Source organism: Scyliorhinus canicula, chromosome 8 (genome assembly GCF_902713615.1).
Source record: "Scyliorhinus canicula chromosome 8, sScyCan1.1, whole genome shotgun sequence".
Taxonomy (NCBI): Eukaryota; Metazoa; Chordata; class Chondrichthyes; order Carcharhiniformes; family Scyliorhinidae; genus Scyliorhinus; species Scyliorhinus canicula.
The window spans coordinates 63,011,480-63,037,144 of record NC_052153.1 but is presented as its reverse complement, the minus strand read 5'-3'; the positions used below and the strand labels follow the sequence as shown (position 1 = coordinate 63,037,144).

Sequence of the window (25,665 nt, the reverse complement as noted above, 5' to 3'; positions counted from 1 at the left end):
CCCCCAGGCCTACGCCACAGAGCGCCCCGAAAAACCCATGAGGCCCCGCTGCTATTTCTGCGGCCAGGCAAAGCACCCTTGTCAGCGCTGGCCGGCCCGCTCCGAAACCTGCAAGGGCTGCGGCAAGAAGGGCCACTTTGTGGCCGTCTGCCAATCTAAAGCGGTCGCTGCGGTCCCGCGGACCTCGCTGCCCCCACCCCCCACGTGTGATCCCCGGGCGCTGCCATTTTGGGCCCCCGTTGCCATATGCGATCCCCGGGTGCCGCCATTTTGGACCCCCGACTCCACGTGCGGGGAACGGGCACCGCCATTTTGTCCACGCCCCACCATGTGCGGCCGACGGGCGCTGCCATCTTGGATCAGCACCGAGGACGCCGCAGGTGACTACTCTCTGCCTGATGACAACTCGGAGTTTCTGCCATGACTCGCCTCAGTCACATAGGTCGCAGCCTCGCACCCTATCCACAGCGACCACGAAGATCCTCCTCAACGGCCACGAGACAAGCTGCCTGCTGGACTCCGGGAGCACAGAGAGTTTCGTCCACCCCGCCACGGTAGGACGCTGCACTCCTGTTTACCCGGTCAAACAAAAAATCTCTCTGGCCTCCGGTTCGCACTCGGTACAGATCACGGGGTGCTGCATAGCTTTTTTTTTTATAAATGTTTTTATTCAGTTTTCATATTTTATATTGAACAAATTACAAATTGTTAGGAGAGAAAAAGAACAAAAAAAAAACAACAAACAAACACGCAAAAATTAACATACATATTTACAGGTAAGCATCTTCGTAGTAGTAACTGCGCCCGCCCCCCCCCCCCCCCCCCCCCCCCCCCCCCCCCCTCAACATGTTTATTTAGTTTGGTTTTGGGCCTTAGCAAGCCATCGAACCCCCGTACCGAACCTGTAGCCCCCCCCCCCCCTCCCGCTACCTTCCCCCGACTATTCTTCCTCTTGTACATTGGCCACAAATAGGTCCCGGAACAGTTGCATGAATGGCTCCCACGTTCTGTGGAAGCCGTCGTCCGACCCTCGGATGGCAAATTTGATTTTCTCCATTTGGAGAGATTCCGAGAGGTCGGACAGCCAGTCCGCAGCTCTGGGCGGTGCTGCTGACCGCCAGCCAAACAGGATTCTACGGCGGGCGATCAGGGAGGCAAAGGCAAGGGCGTCCGCCCTCCTCCCCAGGAATAGATCTGGCTGTTCTGAAACCCCGAAGACCGCCACTATCGGGCATGGCTCCACCCTCACTCCCACCACTTTGGACATAACCTCGAAGAAGGCTGTCCAGTACTCCACGAGTCTGGGGCAAGACCAGAACATGTGGGCGTGGTTGGCCGGGCCTCTTTGGCACCGTTCACATCTGTCTTCCACCTCCGGGAAGAACCTACTCATACGGGTTCTTGTTAAGTGGGCTCTATGTACCACTTTTAGTTGCGTCAGGCTGAGCCTTGCGCACGTGGAGGTGGAGTTGACCCTATGCAGTGCTTCGCTCCAGAGTCCCCACCCTATCTCCATCCCCAGGTCGTCCTCCCATTTCCTTCTTGTTGCGTCCAGTACGGTGTCGTCCCTATCTACCAGTCGGTCATACATGTCACTACAGTTCCCTTTCTCTAGGATACTTGCGTCCAGTAGGTCTTCCAGTAGTGTCTGTCGTGGCGGTTGTGGGTACGTCCTTGTCTCCTTTCGTAGGAAGTTTTTGAGCTGCAGGTACCGTAGCTCGTTCCCCCCAGCTAGCTGAAACTTCTCTGTCAGTTCGTCCAGTGTTGCGATCCTGTCGTCCGTGTATAGGTCCCTGACTGTCAGTGTCCCCCCGTCCTGCCTCCACCTTTTGAAGGTGGCGTCAGTCAGTGCTGGTGTGAACCTATGGTTGTTGCAGATGGGAGCCCTGTTCGACATTTTGGTCAGGCCAAGTTGCTGCCGCAGTTGGTTCCAGGATTGGAGGGTGGCTGTCACCACTGGGCTGCTGGAGTGTTTTTTGGGTGGGGATGGGAGTGCTGCCGTGGCGAGGGCCCGGAGGGAGGTTCCCATGCAGGAGGCCTCCTCCGCACGCACCCACTCAGCCTCTGGCTCCTGGATCCATCCCCTTACTCGCTCGGCTGTTGCTGCCCAGTGGTAGAATTGTAGATTCGGGAGGGCTAGCCCTCCCCTGGTTTTTGTTTTTTGTAAGACCTTCTTTGGGATCCTAGCATTTTTACCCCCCCATACGAACGCCATGATGAGTTTGTCCAGCGCTTTGAAAAAGGCCTTGGGGATGTAGATCGGAATGGATCTAAACAGGAAGAGGAACCTGGGCAGTACGTTCATTTTGATCGTCTGAACTCTCCCCGCGAGGGAGAGCGGGAGTGTGTTCCATCTTTGCAGGTCCTTTTTAACTTCCTCCGTCAGGCTGGTGAGGTTCCATTTGTGGATCCCTTTCCAGTCATGGGCTATTTGGATCCCCAGGTAGCGGAATTTATGTCGGGCTTGATTGAACGGCAGCCCCTTTAGTGCTGCCCCCCCCCCCCCCCCCCCCCTTGCGGGTGTACTGGGAAGATCTCACTTTTGCTCATGTTGAGTTTGTAGCCCGAGAAGGCTCCAAACTCTTTCAGGAGCGCGATGATTCCGTCCATGCTGCTTTGTGGGTCCGAGATATAGAGGAGCAGATCATCCGCATAGAGTGAGACTCTGTGCTCTCTACCTCCCCTTCGGATCCCCCTCCAATTTTTTGCTGCCCTGAGCGCGATTGCTAGCGGTTCAATTGCTAGTGCGAACAGCAGCGGGGACAGTGGGCATCCTTGTCTGGTGCCCCTGTGCAGCTGGAAGTATTGGGAGTTGGTATTGTTGGTCTGTACACTCGCCATGGGAGCGTTGTACAGGAGCTTTACCCAAGCGGTGAACCCTGTTCCAAGCCCGAACCGCTCCAGTACCTCTATGAGGTATTTCCACTCGACTCTGTCGAAGGCCTTTTCTGCGTCCAGGGAGACGATCACCTCTTGTGTTCTCTCCCCGGAGGGGGTCATTATCACGTTCAGCAGGCGCCTGTGCTGCATAGCTGACCTCACGGTTCAGGGGAGGGAGTTTAAAAACTACAAGCTATTCATCCTTCCTCACTTCTGCGCGGCAGCACTCCTGGGGTTAGACTTCCAGTTCAACCTCCAGAGCTTAATATTCAAATTCGGGGGCCCTATGCCCCCCCTTACTGTCTGCAGCCTCGCGTCCCTCAAGGTCGATCCCCCGTCCTTGTTTGCAAACCTCACCCCGGATTGCAAACCCGTCGCCACCAGGAGCAGACGGTGCAGTGCCCAGGACCGGACCTTCATCAGGTCGGAAGTCCAACGGCTTCTGAAGGAAGGGGTCATCAAGGCTAGCAACAGCCCCTGGCGAGCACAAGTGCTGGTGGTAAAGACCGGGGAGAAAAATAGGATGGTCTTAGACTAGAGTCAGACCATCAACAGGTTTACGCAGCTCGACGCGTACCCTCTCCCACGTATGTCCGACCTGGTCAACTCGCGCAGTACCAGGTCTTCTCCACGGTGGACCTCAAGTCCGCCTACCATCAGCTCCCCATCGGCGCGAGTGACCAAAAGTACACTGCGTTCGAAGCGGATGGGCGACTATCACTTTTTAAGTGTTCCCTTCGGTGTCACAAACGGGGTCTCGGTCTTCCAACGAGAGATGGACCGAATGGTCGACCAATACGGTTTACGGGCAACCTTTCTGTATCTCGATAACGTCACCATCTGCACCCACGACCAGCAGGACCACGACACCAACCTCCGAAAATTCCTCCGAACCGCAAAACTCCTGAATCTGACCTACAACAAGGACAAATGCGTGTTTAGCACCGACCGTCTAGCCATCCTCGGCTATGTAGTGCGTAACGGAGTAATAGGCCCCGACCCGGAACGCATGCGCCCCCTGATGGAGCTCCCCCTCCCCCACCCACTCAAAGCCCTTAAGCACTGTTTGGGCTTCTTTTCATATTACGTCCAGTGGGTCCCCAATTACGCCGACAAAGCCCGTCCCCTCATCCAATCAGCCACATTTCCCCCGTCGATGGAGGCCCGCCAGGCCTTTAGCCGCAACAAAGCAGACATTGCAAAGGCCACGATACGAGCTATCGACGAATCCCTCCCCTTCCAAGTCGAGAGCAACGCTGATATAGCTCTTGCAGCCACCCTCAACCAAGCGGGCAGACCCGTGGCCTTCTTCTCCCGTACCCTCCACGCTTCCGAAATCTGCCCCTCCTCGGTCGAAAAGGAAGCACAGGCCATCGTAGAAGTTGTGCGACATTGGAGGCACTATCTGGCCGACAGGAGGTTCATCCTCCTCACAGACCAACGGTCGGTGGCCTTCATGTTCGACAACGCACAGGGGGGCAAGATAAAGAACGACAAGATCTTGCGGTGGAAGATCGAACTGTCCACCTACAACTACGACATCTTGTATCGTCCTGGGAAGCTAAGTGAGCCTCCCGATGCCCTGTCCCGTGGCACCTGTGCCAACGCACAAGTGGACCGCCTCCGAACCCTCCACGTGGACCTCTGCCACCCGGGGGTCACCCGCTTTTTTCCACTTTATAAATACCTGCAACCTGCCCTACTCCATCGAGGAGGTCAGGACGGTGACTAGGTAATGCCACATCTGCGCGGAGTGCAAACCGCACTTCTACCGCCCCGAACAAGCACATCTGATAAAAGCTTCCCGCCCCTTTGAACGTCTCAGCACGGATTTCAAAAGTCCCCTCCCCTCCAACAACCGCAACACATACTTCCTCAACGTGATTGACGAGTACTCCCACTTCCTGTTAGCCATCCCCTGCCCTGACATGACCACAACCACCATCATTAAAGCCCTACACACTATTTTCTCCCTGTTCGGATTCCCCGCTTACATTCATAGCGATAGGGTGACGAACTGTGTCAATTCCTGCTCAGCAGGGGCATCGCCTCCAGCAGGGCGACCAGTTACAACCCTAGGGGTAACGGGCAGGTCGAGAGGGAGAACGGTACGGTCTGGAAGACCGTCCTGCTGGCCCTGCGGTCCAGAAATCTCCCAGTCTCCCACTGGCAAGAGGTCCTCCCAGACGCCCTCCATTCTGTCCGGTCACTCCTTTGTACATCCACTAACCAAACGCCTCACGATCGCCTTCTTGTTTTTTCCAGGAAGTCTTCCTCAGGGACCCCGCTCCCGACCTGGCTGTCTACCCCCGGACCCATTCTGCTCCGGAAACACGTGCGGGTGCACAAGTCGGACCCGTTGGTCGAAAGATTCCAGCTACTCCACGCGATCCCGCAGTACGCGTATGTGGAGTATCCCGACGGCCGACAGGACACGGTCTCCCACCGGTACCTGGCACCCGCCGGATCCCACCCCCCCTGGCGCCAGCACCCCCCAACCCCCCACAACCCCAACTGCCCCCGGCGGGCGGGCGCACCCCCCCCCGGCCCCACCGACGCCTTCACACACGCTGCCTAGTGGACAGGACGACCCTCCCCCTGCAGCTCCGACTAGGGGTACGGACGCAGCCGCAAGAACAGGATCATCGCTCCCGGAGTCACGGATGACCACCACTCCAACGTCGCCGGCACAGCTCCGCAGGTCGCACAGGACGTCCAAGGCACCCGATCAGCTGATCGAATCCATGTGAACTGCTGATGGACTCTTGTTTTTGCTTGTTCTCTATTTTTTTTCTCTCCATTTCCCAAACTGTACATAGTTACTGTGTTCTGTATTTTGTAAATAGTTGTGGGCCAGCGGGCAGCCATCAATGAAATGGTACAATCTAACATCTCTAGTCATACTATCAGTCTGTCACATACTCACGGGGTGGGGCGGGGCAGGGCACGCCCCCCTCCATGTCCGCATTCGCCGTACACCCCCCCTCCATGTCCGCATTCCCCGTACACACCCCCCCCCCAGTTCCTTTCTCAACAGGGGGTGAATGTGGTAATATGACTAGGTGTATTACGGTACCTGGGAGTGTGAGCTGCCATTGGTGCAGAGGATTCGCTGCCCATTGGCCCAGGTATGTCATGTGCCTTTCAGCCGATTGGCTGAGAGGAAGGTAGCTCCGTCTACAAGGCGGGGTATAAGAACCCGTGTTCCCCGGCAGCCAGCCATTCTTCTGTACATCTGCTGCCGGGTCCGCTGCTTGCGTATTAAAGCCTATCGTTCGGACTTCATCTACGTTTCGTGTCCATTGATTGTGCATCAGAGTGATAAGGTTGGGAGGGCACAAACTATCCTGAAAGAGTACATGCACAAAACCCTGTGCAAATATGTGCAGTTTAAGTGGATTGGCTATGCTAAATTGCCCCTTAGTGTTCAAAAGGTTATGTGGGTGATGGGGTGAAGGCGTGGGCTTAAGTAGGGTGCTCTTTCCAAGGGCCGGTGCAGACTTAATGGGCTGAATGGTCTCCTTCAGCACTGTAAATTCTATGAGGTCAGAAGGTCCCTAATGATTGCGGCATTAAAGTCCAAATGAACCTTTTCAGATAACCAAGTGCCTGCATAAAGCAAGACCTGCACAACAAATGGCAAGTAACAGTTGCACCACACAAGTGCTTGGCAATGACCATTTCCAACAAGTGAGAATTTAACCATCTGCTCCTGGCTGGTTAGCTGCTGATGTCTCCGGTTCTATGCTACCGTGGCCTGCAAGAGAATGTGTGACAGTGAGCATGCTGGAGATGACATTTGAAGATGGATTCACTGACCTAGACCACTCATCTGAAGTCACTGAACGTAACGTGGTAGTACATTGCTTCTCCAGGCTTCACCCGACTGCCATGTATCCCTGATTCCACTGCCTTCTGAGCATTTGTCTGGTGGGTCTCCTTCCCCTTGTGGATATTGCACTAATCGTCTTCTTTATACCAACTCCAACAAGGTTTTCATTGCTGCGTCCCGGTACTTTGGAGGATGCGCTTTCTTCCATGTTGTGCCATCATTCATTATTCTGCCATATCAGAATTACTTAGAATCAGGAAACCCTACAGTGCAGAAGGAGGCCATTCAGCCAATCGAGTCTGCACCGGCCCTCCGGAAGACACCCTACTTTGGCCCACACCCCCACCCTCTCCCGATAACCCAGTAACCCTACCTAACCTTTTGGACACTAAGGGCAATTTAGCATGGCCAATCCACCAAACCTGCACATCTTTAGGTTGTGGAAGGAAACCGGAGCACCCACAGGAAACCTACACAGACACTAGGAGAACATGCAAACTCCACAATGACATTCACCCAAGGCCTGAATTTAACCAGGGTCTCTGGTAGAGCGAGGCAGCACTGCTAACCACTGCCACCATGGTGCCCCAATTTGTACAAAGACTTCCACCAACTGCTCCAACCTTGATGCAACACCTGCTTATGTACTACAGACTTGCTTTAACTGGCACTAGCCTCTCATGATTTTGTGCCCCCTGCTGAGACTTGCAGCCATTCAACAACGCTGTTAGTACTGACTGTGTGCTACCATCATTCTAATGAGCAAGGTAGAATGAGACTTTGCTGCCTGCATCACACTGAAAGGGCATGGGACAATTCTGCATTGCAAGCCCTGTGACATTTTGGTGGCTATACAATTTAGCCCTTTTGTGTCAGCTGGTATGGTAAAGAGCAATCCCGTCCATAATGTACATCAGTGACTACACTTCAAAAAGTACTTAATTGGTTGCAAAGTGCCTTGGGATGTCAGCAGCCATGAAAAGCACTCCAAAAATCTAAGATTTTTCTTCTTTGTTTCTTTAAAGCATATGGGCAGGATTCTCTGATTGCGGACGCCGAAATCGTATTCGGCGGTCGGGCGGAGAATCCCTTTTGATTCCGAAATCGGGGGGGCGCCTGTTTTCGGATGCTCCGGCCCTCCAAAACGGCGTCATTGGCGAGTACGCTGCACGCCGTTGGGATGCCCTCAGTACGTCACCTGAAGATCATCCTCCGATGCTCCCACCCCCGATGGGCCAACACGTGGGACACGTGTGCTGAATTTTCGTCAACCTCATGTGGCGGCTGCAGACTGTGTCCAATGCCACCACAGTCAGGGGGGAGCCGTTGCGCTGGCGGGGGTGGGCACTATCTGGCAGGCCGGGTCCACGCACGACCGCTGCAGGTTGTCGCCGTGCACATGCGGAGGCGGTGCTGGCTTTTTCATTGTAAAACTAGACACTTCCTTCGGACATACCCTCAAAATTGGAGAATCCAGCCCTATATGTTTACTACACTAGCTCAGTTGGCTAGACAGATGGTTTGTGATGCAGAGTGAGACCAGTAGCGCAGGTTCCATTCCTGTACCGGCTGAGGTTATTCATAAAGGCCTGCCTTCTCAACCTTGCCCCACACCTGAGGTGTGGTGTTCCTCAGGTTAAATCGCCATCAATCAGATCCCCCTCAAGCAGGAAATAAGCTTATGGTTATCTGGGACTCTGCCAACTTTACTTACTTACATGTTTACTTGCAACAGAAATCATTGTCCAATTTTTCTTTTCAAAACTCAGGGCATAGTGTAATTTTACCATCTGACTGTCACCTTACTGAGATTGAACCTGTGACCTTCTTGGTCTTCGTTGATCAGCTTCTTGTTGCTGTAACCAATGAAGCCATTGAGACAACTAAGAACGTAATAAGAACATTAGAACTAGGAGGAGTAGGCCGCATGGAATCTTATTGATAATGCACTAATTTTACTTAATTTTTTATGCTACATTCACATAGATGTTTTAATAAGGATACAGAAAGTCTACACTGAGTAAAATAATGAAATGTAGTTTTATATACAACATGACATATATACTGCCCGGTAGATCCCTACCCAATGTATATCTCAATGGCTTCATTTTGGTTGGTGCCTTACTGGCCGACCTTTTATACAAAGGTTAATAGAGATCCCTCGCCCCGACTAGGGAGCTCGGGGAAGATAATCATTCCCACCCTGTGGGCCCCGCGTGGGCTATTACATCCCTTCCCCCCCAAAGTCCAAAGGCCACCTTTGTTTTTTTGAAAAACATTTTATAGGAGGCATTTTCAAATATTTACAGAACAAAGAAGAAAAACAAAAACCAACCATCGCAACAGCAAACAGCCAAAACATCCTTACACACCCCCCAAAAACTCCCCCCCCCCCACCTCTACACGGCTGCCACCCCGGTACCTTCCCCACTTTTGTAAACTTTTAACCCAGAGCCCCCAATCCAAACAGAAAATGAACCCCCTTTCTCACTGATGACTCAATACTGCTTAAAGAAGCCGATGAACAGCCTCCACCTTTGAGGAGATCCAAAGACCCCCTTGGCAATTGATGAGGTGGAGGAGGAGAAGGAGGACGTTGGTTCTTTTCGGCCCCGGCAAATCGTCATTTAGCTGATGTGCCAGATCAGTCGCCGTATACCTTTCTGGTGATCCTCGTCCACTCCTGGGACACCATGGTGGACGATTGACGGGAAGCAGCTGATTGGCGTCTGGGAACTCATAGGTCTGCGTCTCCAAGTCAGAGTCAGAAGATACAACATCGGGCGTGTTGGCGTTGAGAGAAACTGGAGACGTCACAGCAGGCTGGATCGGCAATGAAGTCGGGGGACCCAGGAAAGGTTTCCTTTGAGGAATCTCATGAGGGAGTAACCTCTGTGAGCGAATGTGATCCAAACACATCAATTGCCGCTGGACCCGAACATGGAAAGTAACGGGTCTGTTTGGCGGACCCTGAGAGCCAGCGAGTGGTGTCGACACTACGAATGACATTGTTGGCCCGGAAGAAGTAACACATCCTTTCTGCATACTGGTTCCAGTCTTCATAACTGGCGTCAAATGCATCTAACTCCCCAAACAGAGGCATGGCGACTCAAGTAAATCTAAACCTGAGTCCAGAAAATTGGGGAGGTGGCTCAGCTGGGTAGGTGCAGGTTTGACATCAAGCCAGTTTGCTCCTCGTCGCCAGTTTAATAAGGACACAGAGATTCCACACCGTAAAATAAAGAAACATAGTTTTATTTGCAAAACAAGATATGCACTGCCCGGTATATTCCTAACCTGTTCCTGTTCTGGTCAGTGCCTTACTAACCTTTTATCCGAAGGCTAATAGAGATCCCCCATCCCTCGCAGGGAAGCTCATATTCCTCAAGGACCACGGGGAAGATAATTCTTCCACCCTGTAGGCCCCTTGCGGGCTCTTACAGATATAATTGTAAAAGAAGCACTAAAAAGAGACATGCTGAACTAACTGTGACATTATGTTTGACACTTCTACTAAGCGAGGCATGCTACTGGACTACATTAATGGACTCAACAATATGTTTGAGTCAAAGCCAAATGAGGTGGTTTGTCAGTGAGCTGTCAAGTACAGAACTAAATCACATAGGCCACTAAAATCCAAGGCTTGATTTCCTGCATGTGTTACATTGACTGGAGGTCTGCTAACACTTAAAAAGTGGTCTTGGAATCTCCAGGAATTAAACATTAAAATCTAGGCATTGCTGCGAACACCAAAGAGAAAAATTATCAGGCACAAAAATGAATTGTTTCTTTTTTCATTAAAAAAAACATTTTGTGTATTAGTTACATGGGCACAACAAATAGGACCATAAACTTGACTTCAACATTCAGGCTGGGAGGGGGCAAGAATTTGCAGCAGTTCCTATTCCTTATGCAAAAACACATATTGGGCTGGCTATTTGCCAAAGCAACAGAGTCCCTGAGGGTGGGCCAGATAGCCAGGAGCAATTTGGACTTTGTTGTTTAGGGGACCTCTGACTTCATTTCAAGCCCATCCAGCAGTTAATTTGCTGCTGTTAGAATTAGTGTCCCCTTGAAAGACATCAGCTGAGAGCTGAGAGCTGCCAGCTAATCAGAGGGAGACTTGGCCACAGCTGGAACTGCACCCAGCTGAGATTCATGGTGATTGACGCTCACTTGGAACAAGGTGATGGGGGTCAGAGGTTGCCAGTCAGGCAGTGGCCAGCAAATGGGGGAAATGGGGGAAGCTGGGAGGGAAGTTTGGGGGGGGGGGGGGGGGCTGAGGTGCTCCTCCTCAGTTTTAATCAAATTAAAATACAAGATGAGGAATGCCTTGCAACAGGTTGTCCATGGTCCTTTAAAAGATTGCTGGACTGGAGGATACGCCAAAAACCAAATGATTATACATGAACAACCCTTTATGCGTGTTGATGGCCACGTACTGCTTTGAGTTGTCCTCTAGCAAGAGCTGCTGATAGGCCTGGCTCATGTCCAGTTATAAAAATGTCTTGCCTCCTGCAAGAGTTGAAAGCCGATCTTCTACCCTTGGCAACGGGTAAATATCCAGCTTGGAAACCTGATTAATTGTAAGTTTATAATCCCCACATATGCACAGTACCATCATGTTTAAGAGCAGGAACAACTGGAGCTGCCTGTGAAAACTGAATGGCCTGAATGATTCCTAGCCTTTGCAGCCACTCCAACTCTTCCTCCACTTTGCCTTTCATGGGGTAGGGCACTGTCCTTTGATAAAGAGAGTAGCCTGAGGATCTACAAACAACGTAACTGTCGTGCCACACAACGTACCCAGCTCGTCTTTGAAAACCTCAGGATATTTCTGAATTACTTCCTCTGTCACTTGTCTGTGCTTTATCTCACCCCAGTTCAACTACATTTTCCTGAGCCATTCATGCCCTAGTAGACTCGGCCCATGCTCTTTTAGTACCATGAGCCAGGCTGTTGCTTCTTGATTGTTATATAGAATGTCGACCTCTAACTCTCCAAGCAATGGTAGTCTCATTGGTGTACATTTGAAGGTTGATTTTTGCTCGAGTAAGGGCTGGTGCCTGCTTAGAGCCCCAAATCTTCCTGAAGGTCTCATCATTGATTACCAATACAGAGGCTCCCGTGTCCATGTTGATTTTCTGTCCATCGACCTCCACTTTAGCATAAATAGGTTCTTCATGCCCCTCACTCATATTAAACATGTTGTGATAGTGTTCCTCAGCCTGGTCTCAGCTTTCCAAGTGATGCGCCATCGAATGAGGCTTCCTAGCTTTTAAATTCCCTGCACAGCTTTCGACTTTCTCGTAGCACCCCAGAACTTCTTCGCTAAATGCCTTTTCTTGTTGCACTGGTGAAAAACAACATCAATAATCTCACTATGATCCTTCACACATAAAATACACCACTGCCTTCATCCCTTTACTTGCAGCTTCTTTCTTTACTTGATGCAGTGCACAATATCTTTTGCATTATTGGCAGCCATTTCCATGCCCTGAAAGATTTCTAGAGTCTTCTTAAAAGTAATTGTGCCTTCTCCCAGAAAAAGCCGCTGAATTCTGTCCTTGTTAATGCCACAAACTAGTCTGTCCTGAAGCATGTCTTCCAAAACTGCCTGAAACTCGCAATGTTCAGAGAGCTGGCGTAACTCAGCAGCAAATTTAGCAATAGACTGTCCTTTGCCAAAAATCACTATAGAATTTAAACCGCTGTACAATTACTGACGGCTTAAGGTTGTGGTAATTCTGAGCGAGCATAGCTAAATCCACAAATGAAATTTCCCCTGTTTTCCGTGGTGTAGCTAAATTTCTCACTAGATTGTAAATCTTTGCCCAACAAACACTCAGGAGAATTGAGCACTTTCCAGCCTCATCTGTGCCAAGAAAAGGTGTTCCAGCCTTTACGCATATTCAGTCCAGTTCTTGTTCTCTTCCACAAACTCACTGATAGACTCAAATACAGCTATGTGCTGCTAACTTGTCTTCTGTCGGTAACCTAGCAAAACGTCTGTTGAATGTGCTAAAACGTGATTTTTAAAAATTCTTGTAGCCAACAAGATGTGGTAACTTGATCACAAAAAGGTAGTTGAAATGCGATGTTAGTGAAGTTAGTTTTCTCTAACATATAAAAAGAATAAAGTTCAAAATACAGTATGGACTCAAAAACGGGAGCATTTAGCTAAACATTGAAATAATAGTAACGGAATAAAATTGGGACTAATGACAGTTAAAAATAAGTATCCACGGATACAAAAACAATGTCACAGCACTTATCAATGACATCAGCAATGGCTTTAAATGAGAAGATGCATAATGATACGATAACACAGGCATCAAGGTTCCTCAGATTACCAACTAGATAATTACGATAGGATCATTGTCATCAGTGACCTGTAAAGCTTAATCCCACTGAATTATTTTGGATTAGTGGAAGGTTGCACTCTCTCCCACTTCAATCTTGCACATTTTGCTTATGGCCTCTGAGTAAAAGAAAAACGTCCTTCAGGTTGTTTTGCGGTCTTTATCTCACCCGTGGGGCCCACATACATCCACATGGAGGCCAATAAGCACTTATCTCATTGGCTGTACTATTCTTCACAAATACACTAGGTTTGACTGACCTTAGTGTGTTGGAACTCTGCTCGGAAACCTCTGCCTCTACAGGTATTATTTGTCTTCTAAGAGGCAGACAGAAGCCCTGCTCCTTATAAGGCAAGTTAGAAACTTCTAGAAATAGCAGACACAACTAGATATTTGCAGTTGTTCCCTAGGGATGTCTTCTGATCCCTTGATAAAGTTATGGTGGGAAACCAGTGGCATCGCGGAGAACGTTTTATTCTGCACTATTCTCACATCACATTTCAACAAGATCAATTGTTTATTCTGGTAAGGGGAAAGGAAAGCAATACAAAATGTCAATATGTTGCACCAAAAGTCAGAATAAACAAAATAAGCAGAAACAGCAGCAGGATTAATCAGAAAAAGATTTATATAACAGGTAAAGATCAAAGTGATTTTGAAGGAAGAGGCAACTTACATGGCTGTTGAGAAGAGTACTTCTGTGAGCTGTCAAACCATCAGACTTTTGGAGTGTCTCAATCGCCATTTCAATCTGATGATAGATAGCATTAAAAAGAGCTCAAGGTAAGACAGTGAAAGCAGATTTCAATGAACACAGAAATAAATGGAAAAAAAATCAAAAAAGCACAACAAGACTTTTTAATGAGCAAGTTTAAAGTGACAACTTTATTATGCTGACCAATTAAAAGCAAACCAGATTCTAAAGTGTAATTAACATTAATGATCTCAAGGAAGACTGCATGGCATATTGCAGCACATGTATGAGCTAAGCGACATGCTGAATTGTGTGCCAGGTGCCAATTATACATTTTACACCAGTTCTATAATATTATACGCAGCAAGTCAGCTAAGTGTCACACAGCATGTAACAGCTTTGTGTGTTACTGCGTATTGCACTGGAATACCAGCTATGCATTGTATTGAATGCACCAACTCATCTACATGCCACGTGATGTGCACCAGGTAAACATAGTACTTCAAGATCAATAACATGTTTTGCTATTTTTAATCGATCACAAGATACTTCATGCGCTAATTGTGTGCACCAACTATATCCTACATTTTCGATCTGAGCTAGGCAAAGAAAAGATAAAAACTTTTTGAAAGTAAAGATTACAGAAAATTATGAAGAATACCATGAAAGAAATTTGTCAGACAGCAGCCCAGTCAGGGTTCCAATCACATTGCAGATTAGGGGAATGGATTTTTATGGTTTATGTTTTCTACTTGAAGCTTTCAATTCATCGCGCAGCTTCTGGGGTTTTAAAAGCTACAGAGATAGTGAATACATCAGTTTTGAACTTTCAGAATTCTCTAGATCTTAGAATGTTACCTTACGATCTGCGGGACCAAACATAACCTCACTGTTCAAGACAGGAGGGAGAGAGAGGAACATCGGCAGATGAGAAAATGCTAAAATTTATTAAGATGTGTAACATAATACTGAGAAAATCATAGTACGATTGATCAGAGTCAACACGGTTTTATGTTGGACAGATCTATTGGAGATTTTGAAATTGTAACCAGTCGGGTACAGAAGGGGGAAAACTGTGGATGTAGTGTATTTGGGTTTTCAAAAAGGCATTCATATGAAGTGTTAGGCATATAAAATTAGAGCTAATAGGATTAGGGGTAATATATTAGCATGGACTGAGGATCAGATAATGGAAAGAAAACACTAAGTAGAAATAAATGGGTTATTTTCAGGTTGACTGTAACTAATGGGGAACCACAAGAATCAGTATTTTGATCTCCGCTATTTACCATTTATGTTAATAACTCAGATTAAGGTGTTGAAAGCATTATATCCAATTTGCATATAATACAAAGTTAGGTAGAAAAGGATGCAAAAAGGCTCAGGTTGAGTTGACAAGAAGATGGCTGATTGAGCATAAGGTGGAGAAACATGAAGTCATCCACTTTGGAAGAAAAAATAGAAAAGCAGAGTATTTTTTAAATGGAGGGGGACTGGGATATGATGATATTCAGAAGGTCTTAAGTGTCCTTGTACAAAAATCACAAAGTTAACATGCAGTGCCACAAGTATTAAGGAAAATAGATATTGGGCAGTATTCTCCATCCTGTCGCCCCAGTTTTCTGGTGCAGCGCCCCCCCCCCCCCCCGCCAACAGCGGGATTCTCCGTCCTGCCAGCCGTCCAATGGGGTTTCCTATTGTGTGGAGTCCCACGCCATCGGGAAATCCCCGGGCGTGGGTGCGCTGCTGGCATAACAGAGAATCCCGACAGCGGAGAATCCAACCCATTGTGTTTGTACTAATTACAAAAAGTTTGGAATATAAGAGCAAAGAAGTCTTATTGCAATTATACGGACCTTAGTACCTATGTTCAGTTCTGGTCACTTTATCTCAGGAAGGACATACTAGCTTCAGAGTGAGTGCAAGTAGGCATAAATTAACACTGCAATGAAGTTACTGTGTGAAGTCCCCAGTCGCCACATTCCAGAACTTGTTCAGGTACAGGGAGTGAGAATTCAGAATGGCCAATTCACCTAACAACACGTCTTTTGGGACTTGTGGAAGGAAACTGGAGCACCCAGAGGAAACCCACGCAGTCACAGGGAGAATAACCTGGGACCCTGGATCTGTGAAGCAACAGTGCTACCCACTGTGCTACCCAAGCATGGCAAATTTTTGGAATTCTCTATTCCAATGGATAATTAATAATTAAGCATATTCAAAACAAAGATTGATAAATGTTTGGATACCATGGAGAATGTGTGTGGAATTGAGATAGGAGATGAGCCATGGCACAATTGAAGGGCCGAATGGCTGACTCCTGCTCCTATTTCTTGGATTTTTCTGTTCACGTGTGGCATTTGATTATGCTTACAACACAGGTTGTAGTGATTTTTTTTCAATAGTAATTCTCAAAGTGGCGGCACAGAGGCACAGTGGTTAGCACTGTTGCTTCACAGCACCGGAGACCCGGATTCGATTCCCGGCTTGGGTCACTGTCTGTGTTCTCCCCGTGTCTGCGTGGGTTTCCTCCGGGTGCTCCGATTTCTTCCCATAAGTCCCGAAAGACATGTTTGTTAGATGAATTGGACATTATGAATTCTCCCTCAGTGTACCCGAATAAGTGCCGTGGTGTGGCGACTCGGGAATTCTCACAGTAACTTCATTGTAATGTTAATGCAAGCCTATTTGTGACACTAACAAAGATTATTATTATGAGCATTCTGTTTGATTATTTGATATTTTTAAATTCAGGAACAAGACTGAAGTTGTGAGATATTACCTACAGGTATATTGGATTTTGGACCAAGAAAACTAAAGAATGATTAATTTGTGATGCAAGGCCAAAATGTTACCAGGTTTATGTGTTTTCTAATTGAATGAGTTACTGGGTGAAACAATCATGAAATTGCATAAAATCTACTTTGTTAAAAAAGTATATTTGAAGTGGTTGAGATTTATGTTTTTTTTCCACCTACTCAGAATTTCTGAGCGGCTGTACTAACCTTTTCCTCACCAATTTTACAGCTATTAAGCTACACTAAACAACCTGTATTTAAGTGAATGGAATAACATCTTAAGAACAAAGAGTAAAGAAATTATTTAGAAAATATGCATTGTTTGAAGAGGAATAAAGAGAACATATGACATTATACACAATTCTTAAACAAAGCAAATAATGTGTAATATTCCAGAAAGCCAGGTGGTGAAGGATGGAACTGGAGCCAATCTTTAAATACAATTCTAAACACTTATTTAAGACCAATACCATACATATACTCTACTAACCCAACAGCTCCTGTTTCATTCTGACCATATTTATAGGAGTGCAAGTGATTCACTTGCACTCCTATAAATATGGTCAGAATGAAATAGGAGCTGTTGGGTTTGTAAATGCCCACCATTGCATTCAATTAAATACATTGATATAAAATTACAATGCACTTACTTGAATGTCACAAAAGGTATACATTTAAGATAATAGGCTAACAAATGATATGGTGGATTATGACCTGGAAATATATTTTTCATGGGTTACAAATGTAAGTAATATTTTTTATGCTGAAATCTAAAAAGAAAAACAAGCTATTAATCCTTAAATTACATTTTCTGAACTGATTTGTTCAGACAGCAAAGCAAGGGTTAATAAGATTCAAGACTTTGTACTGATCATTGCTGAGGCATTCAATGTTTTTGCATCTTTGCGATCCCTTGTGATGCTGCAGCCCAGACTAGATGCAGAGTGACATTTTCTATAGCTTGGTTTGTTTTAAGCTCCCATCAACACTCTCCAATACAATGATGTAAGATATCTCTTTGCATACTATTTCTTGGAGTGACATTGTTGATTTGTTGGCAAATAATAGAAAGAAAAATAGCCAGCTTTCATATTGCATCTCTATACATTCTCAAAATATTCTGAAACAGTACACTGTCATAAAATAACCTTTGAATTACAATTGTTGTTAAGTAGATAAATATGGCAGCTAACTTGTGTACAGCAAAGTCCCACAAAATAAGATGAAAGACCAGTTACTCTTTTTTCACAATAGTGCTGATTGAGAAAGGAGTACTGACCAGAATACTGGGAGTAATTCCATCTTCTCCTTCAAAAATACCATGGAATCTTTAATGTCCACCCAATTTAACAGAACAGGCAAACAGAGTCATGGTTTAACATTTAACTAAAAGACAGATCCAAAATTTCCTAGGGATCAACTTCACTAGTCCAATTGCCTGCAGTCAAACACTTAAGGCTCCTGCTGAAGCCTCCAACCTGATAGTGGGAGAGAGATATATGCATGGCCAACATTGGTAACTGGTGTCTGCAAGGGCACAACAATGCCTGCCTCCACCCGTCCTTACCCTCGAAGGCCTAATGGGATCAATGACATGTCAAAAAACCTTTGGGATATTGTATTTGGCTTCAAAGAAGCCATTTACATTCAAAGAAGGCAACTGACCGCCTTCCCAATTGGTTGTGTTCTACTGTAGCCTTTTAAAGTATAAAGAGCAACATTTCTAGGGTAGCCCAGGAACTTCCTCAAATGTTCTCTTGATGGGACTGCAGGAGGAAGATCAGCTATCTACCTACTTCATGGAATTTCAAGTTCAGTACAAATAAGGAAGAATCTTGTCCAACTGAGCTCCATCCCAAATTCTTGCAATTTCTGGTGGAAATCAAAACATTCCAAGCTCTCTGCTCCCAGGAACGTCTGGGTCAGCACTGCTACACTTCAACACTCCCTCTGTCGGTCCAATTATATGTTAATGTACTTAAGTGCTGTTTATATCCACAAACCTCTGACTCAGAGAGAAAGTTGCTACCAACTGAACAAAACTACTATTCATTCAAGAGAAATTGGCTAATCCCCCAAAATGGGCATATTGAGATTGCGGAATGAGATGAACATTCACGCATTTGTTGCTTGCTGGCAGCATGTTTAATTGGTGCTGCCTGCTCTTTAACATGATTTCTGCATGTAGCCCGTACTACCCATGTCATTCATTGGCTACATGCATCAGCAATGGCAGTAGCTACTTAAAAATAACCTGCATCTCCTAAAAGAGAAGTGCATTGTGGTGGGAGTATTTTTTCAAAAGGCAATTTGAGCTGAATTTGTGAGTATGTAAATGTCAAGATTTTCATACAATGCACTGGAGATCTTGGTGGAAGAGCAGGAAAGGAGAAATATTTGCAGGGTGGCAGGAAGTATTGCAGACATATGCCCAGGAGCCAGTGTGAACAGGTTGTGATGGAAATTAATGTCAGGAGGAGTGTTGCTCCAAGATGATGGATGATGTGCAGGAAGATGTTTAACAATCTTACCAGAGTAGTCAAGGCAAGTCAAATGGCGCATCCCACCAACTGCACCACTAGCCTTTGCCACCTTTCAAATCTCCATGCCGAATCACCACCTACCAAAAATATCTATAAATACTTAACCTTAAAGTTCTTGCGCTTTATCCTATCCCCACAAAGGTAGCACTGTTTCAAGTCGCACAAAGACAAATTGCAGCTTGCACATGCTGGCACCTATTTGAACCACGAGATTCACATCACAAACATATTGCAGGAAACTCTTTCTTTCAGGAGTTGGAAGTGCATAACAGCAGGCAATAGCAAAGAACTGGAGGACAACAACCACCCTGCATGTTTTAAGCTTCATGGAGCAGTGCTGGTTATCATGGCAAGGGGCCTCTTTGAGGCCATTGCCATTGGTGAAGGTGAAGTGATTGATGATGATATATCTGCATACCTAATATTCCTTCTCTCATTCAATTCTCCCTCATCTTGCAATGTCTGCTGACTTGAAAAGGCTGCAAATGGTATAAGCACACACATCTTAACCCAACACTTCATCATTTTTCAGATATCCAAGAACTGGAGCTCTTCTAATCTATGGAGAAAGAGGAAGACGACAGTGAAGTGACACAGTCACTTTCTCTTGCACTTACTGCCACCAGCTCAGGTGCTGATACTGCACATATCTTAAGAGGTTAGGATAGTGCAGGGGTCTCCATGAGCTGAGGTACTGGGTTCAATATTATTGGGAGATGGAGGGTGAAACGAAGGGTGCCCCCCCCCACCCCCCCAAGCCACGTTGGTGTGGAGCCAACATGCTTCACACCTGCCACTGCCACCTTTTTCACTCTCTTTAAAGAATTTATTTTAAAAATTAGGCTGCCCATTCCAACCAGTATGCCCAGGACAAAGATTTTATGGCATGGTAAGAGTATTATAAGGATCAACTGGCTTGATAACATGCCTAATTGACCCTTAATTACCTATTAATTGCCGATTTCAGTGCCCATCCACCCCCCTCAATAGATTTTCTTGATCTATATTCACCTTGACTTGGGTGTGCAGTGCACCATTTCAAAATTTGTAGGTGACATCAAACTTGGGAGGTTCTGTGAACTGTGAGGAGGATAGTGATGGACTTCAAATGAAGAGAGACAGGCTCATGGAATGAGTAAACACATGGCAGCTCAACTGTAATGCAGAGAAGTATGAAGCAATTTATTTTAGGAGGAAGAACAGGGCAAGGCGACATATAATAAAGACGGGCTAAACTATGAACAATTAGACTTTCGGCCCTCAATGGGGAGTAAGTCTGGCTCCCATGAGTTGCTGGCTAATCTGATAAGGCAGCAGCTCCATCAGTCCCGGAGGTGCCAAGGGCACGTTAGAGGACGTTGCAGGGACTGCAACAAGGAATGAGGAGGAGCAATGGATCTCCAGAAACAGGTACATCGGGGGGTCTTGGTTGGACAGGGCTTGGATAGGTGAGGAAAGGGATTGGATGGGTTTAAGATTGCATGCAAGTAAGAAGAAGAGGGGGTTTCATCTTATCCGATCCGCAGAGGGCTGTCCCCAAAGATAGGACCCCCACTACCCCACTTTACTTAAAAATCAGACTGCCCACTCCAATCAGACTGTCCATAATAAAGGTTTTATGACATGGCAGAGTATTATCAGGGTCACTGGCTTGACATCATGCCTAATTAACCCTTAATTACCTATTTAAATATGGCAGGCAGTCCGCCTGTTTCAGTGCCCGCCCAACAGATTTTCTTGATCTATATTCACCTTGACTTGGGTGGGCAATGCATCATTTCAAAATTTGCAGATGACATCAAACTTGGAAGTTTGTGAATTGTGAGGAGGATAGAGATGGACTTCAAGGGAACAGAGACAGGCTGGTAGAATGAGTGAACACGTATCAGCTAAAACTTATTGCAGAGAAGTATGAAGCGATGTATTTTAGGAGAAAAAGCAAGGCAAGGCGATATATAATAAAGGATACAACTCTAAAGAGGGTGCTGGACTAGAGAGGTAGTGGGCATATGTACACAGATCATTGAAGGTGGCAGAAAGTGGTTAATAAGGCATACAACATCCTGGCCTTTACCATTCCAACGCACTTCAAAAAGGCATCAGATATCGGGTCACTTAAGGAAATATTAGGTCAGATGCCTAAAAGTTTGGTCAAATGGTGGGTTGGGGGGGGGGGGGGGGGTTTAAGAAGCATTTTAAAAGAGCAAGGCCAGGTGAAGAGGTGGAGATGTGTAGAGAGTGAATTGCAGGGCACAGGCAACTGAAGGCACACCCAGCAGCCATTAAAATTGGGTTCGCACAAGGGGCCAGAATTAGAGCAGCACAGATATCTCAGAGGATTGTAGGGCTGCAGGAGATCACAGATATAGGGAAAAGCAAGGCCATGGGAGGATTTGAAAAAGGAAGTGAATTTTTAAATCATGTCATTTCTTGACCAGGAGGTAATTTAGATCAGTGAGCATAGGGGTGATAGGAGACAGGACTTGCAATGAGTTAAGAGACGGGCAGTAGAGTTTTGGATGATCTCAAGTAGACTGTGGGAGACCCATCATGAGGTAAGCGAAGACTTGAATGAAGGTTTCAGAAGCGGATGTGCGGAGATGGGGCGGGATTCTCCGTTGCCCGACGGCAATATCGTAATCGGCAATCGGGCGGAGAATCAACTCCAACGCCCAAATCAGGGCCGGCGCTGGTCAGTCAAGCTCTGCCTCCTTCAGAAATAGCGTTATTGTGCCATTGGCGTGTCATCGGCTGGCACTCCCGCGATGCTCCGCCCCTGATGGGCCGGGTTCCCGAAAGCGCAGGACAGGTGTGGTCTCAGCATGCGGGAACCCAGCGTGGCGGCTGCGGACTGTGTCCAACGCCACCACACTCGTCCGGGATCTTTGCCACTGGCCGGGTTGGGGGAGCTTCCACAAGGGCTGGGGAGACTGGTGGATGGTGGCCAAGGGGTGGCCCGTAGGGTCGTGGATGGCGGGTCGGCTCCGCGCACGGCCAGCGACATGTTGCACGGCGTGACCGCTGCAGGTGGCCAGCTGTGCGCATGCGCGGCCAGGGACCCGGCCGTTTTCGGCACGTGAGTTTCACCCGGCACCACTGCTAGCCCCTCACCAGTCCCAGAGCCGGTGTGGCGTCGTTGCCGATTTTTCCCACAGGTTCTCCGTTCGAGCCGCACTTAGCTGCTGAAATGGATAATCCAGCCCATGGGCTCAGCAATAATGTTGAACTCAGCATAAAACCAGGATCAAATCTAGGATCAGCTTGATTTTAAATCTTCGTACCATTGATTTGACCTATGTTGCTTATTTTTTAACTCATGGTCTGCCTGATTCTGGACGTACTTGATGTTGAGACAGGGTGTAAAAGGGAGTAAAACAACTCCTCGTGTTCATGTTTTTTACACTATTGATCAAACATTTCTAGTCAATAAATAAACAAATAACTAAACTTCTTGTTGAATTTATTCTGGAAGAGAAAGGTTAGAATTAGTAATGAGACCCTAATTTATAAAATAAATAATTATGTATATCCAGAGTGAGTATTTTAACGATATATATTTAAGAGTCTATTCAGCAAATTTTGTTTGCCTGTTATCAAATCATTTTGAGAACGCAGTGATCAATCTCAGGAGTTTTGTGAATATTACAATTTCTGCATGATACATTTTTAACAAACTTTTGATACTTAAACCATGATTCAAATTTTCCTTCTTTAATGAAAATTGTTACAAAGAATTATTTTATTATAGCTGCCAATTCTTGAATAGTATTTCAACACCTTTATCCAATTATGATTTAGTCAAATTTTAGTGGACCTTCGTGATTTTCTTCTATGATGAATATTCCTGCAACACTTTAGGTCATTTTTGTTAACTTCTGTGATTCATCTCCATTTCTCTCTTACATTTTCTAATAAGACTTTTAGTTACCATCAGTTTTTTGTCTCAAATCTCTCCATTTTTGCCTTCCTTAACCTGGAAAATAACTCTAAGTACATTTTACTTTTTAGCTTGCCATCCAGTCTTATCTTTCTCTATGTTTTTGCCCTGAAGTGCTTTGGGAAGTTTATTGCTTCAAGAGAGGTAGACTGAGGCAAGCTGTTTTTATATTGTTGCTGGAATCAAAGCTGTCCACAGACTCAAAATTGGACACAAGAGATAAAATCCAATGTGTTTTTTGCACAGGACAATAGAGCGCTGAAAGAGGCCATTCAGCTGATTGTGTCTGTGCTTGCTCTTTGACAGAAATAACCAATTGGTCCCACTCTGCTATTTCCCCACAGTTTAGAAACATTTTCTATTTGAATATTTACCCAATTCTTTTTTTATGTTATACTTGAATCTCCTACCATCACCCTCAGACAGTGCATTTCAGAACATCATAACTCATTGTGCAACATGCCCCCCAATATAATTCTTTTGATAATCACGTTAAATCTGTGTCCTTTGATTCCCGAAGCTCCGCTACTAAAACAGTCGCTCTCTTTATTTACTTTATCAAAGTATTTGAAGATTTTGAACACCCCTCTCAAATATTCTCTTACTCTGCTTTGCTCGAACTCCCAATTTCTCTAGTCTTTGCATGCAATGGAGTCTGTCATCCTTGGAATAATTCTAGCAAATCTCCGAATCCTCTCTAAAGTCTTGACCTTCTTTCTAAAGTGTGGCACCCAGAATATTTCAGCAGGGGCCTATTTGTGTTTTATGAAGATTTAGCATATTTTCCTTACTTTTGTTCTCTATGAGCCAAATTTTCGTCTCCTGAAGGAGGTGGAATGGGCCAGGAAAGCTATTACCTTCATGGTTTCTACTGCAAAAACGGATTTCATCTCCCTCCCCAATCCTGCACTATGTTTGTACTGGTTGGGAAGACTTTGGGTTGCGACCCATTATCCACTTCTAAGGTTGGCATTGTGAGCCCCATAAATGTATCTGAATTTTCTCCCCCGACAATTTGTGTGCGGTTGTGGGTATTGTAAGGCCTAAAAATAGTTCACCTTGTTGGAAAGCTGTTGAGAAGGAAATGAAAAGGAAATGAAAAATATCTGCAACTTTGAAAAAAACAATCAGCTTGTTTAAACTCCATTGTTTAGAGTTGTCCCAGAGAACAGAGGTGGGTCTTCTAGTCTCCTGCACTTCATTGCAGCTTGCAAAACTGGAGCCTTCACAGTAACCCCCCCCCCCCCACCCCCCTGATCTCTGAGTGATAAAAACATGGTGGGAATGGGGTCCTGATTTGGGCTGGAGATTTAGGAGTCCCAAAAGGGCCCAACTTGCTTTTCCCTTGCCCAAGGTGGCCAAGGTGTATGTTTCTATTTATAAAACCAATGATGAGGGCAGCACGGTGGCGCAGTAGATTAGCCCTGTAGCCTCATGGCACCGAGTTCCAGATTCGATCCCGGCTCTGGGTCACCGTCCGTGTGGAGTTTGCACATTCTCCCCATGTTTGCGTGGGTTTCACCCCCACAACCCAAAGATGTCCAGGCTAGGTGGATTGGCCACGCTAAATTGCCCCTTAATTGGAAAAAATGAATTGGGTACTCTAAAATTTAAAAAATAAATAAATAAAACCAAGGATTTTCTCTGCCCTTTTAACAAATTTCGCAGCTTGTCCTGCCACCTTCAAAAATATGTGTGCACACATCCAAAGATCTCTCTGTTCCCAAATCCCTTTGCAAATTGTATAATTTATTTTAAACTGTTTCGTCACTTTGTTTCTACCAAATGACGTAACACTTATTTGCCCATTTTACCATTTAAAGAAATAATAGATATGTTAAAATAATTATTTGCATCCAATTCCTTTATAAATCTGTTATCATCCTCCTCACTGATAACTACATTTAAGAGTTTTGTCTCATCTGCAAAGATTGAAAATTGAAGACCCGAATACCCAAATTTAGGTTATTAATATATATCAGAAGTAGTAGTGGTCCCAACACAGATCCCCGAGAAAACCACACATACTTCCCTCCAATCTGAAAAGCAATCATTCACCACTGCTCTTTGCTTTCTGTCCCTCAGTCAACATTGTATCTAAGCAACCCCTTTAACCCTCTGGACTTCAGTTTTACTAATAAGTCTTTTGACATGCTGTGGCTTTTAACTGGCCAAGTTAAATGGGCAATTAAAAGGAGTTGCAGATCAATTCCCACTGATATAAATTTACAGTACAGTAATGCCCTCTAATTCGCCCATGGGCGCACGGTGGCACAGTGGTTAGCACTGCTGCATCACAGCACCAGGGACCCAGGTTCAATTCCGGCCTTGCGAATCTGTGTGGAGTTTGCACGTTCTCCCCAGTGTCTGCGTGGGTTTCCTCCGGTTTCCTAAAGATGTGCAGGGTAGATGGATTGACCCTGCTAAATTGCACGTTAGTGTCCAAAGGTTAGCTGGGGTTACTGGGCTAGAATGAGGGAGTGGGCCTAGGTAAGGTGCGCTTTCAGGAGGTTGGTGCAGACTCTATGGACCAAATGGCCTCCTTCTACACTATAGGGATTCTATAATTCTAATTTGACTATCTCTCAGAGAACTCAATAATAATTGAAAAGGGACATG

General features: G+C 46.2%; 1 protein-coding gene across 5 annotated transcripts in view; it reads right to left on the bottom strand.

Annotated features, from left to right (window-relative positions):
* The window catches only part of rfx3 (regulatory factor X, 3 (influences HLA class II expression)), a 572,273-nt gene that overhangs the window by 175,501 nt on the left and 371,107 nt on the right, over window positions 1–25,665 (bottom strand). For all 5 annotated transcript variants that reach the window (XM_038804657.1, XM_038804659.1, XM_038804656.1 and 2 more), the window contains one exon: window positions 13,751–13,825. In XM_038804657.1, coding sequence (XP_038660585.1) covers window positions 13,751–13,825 — 75 coding nt within the window. The remainder of the gene's footprint in view (window positions 1–13,750; window positions 13,826–25,665) is intronic.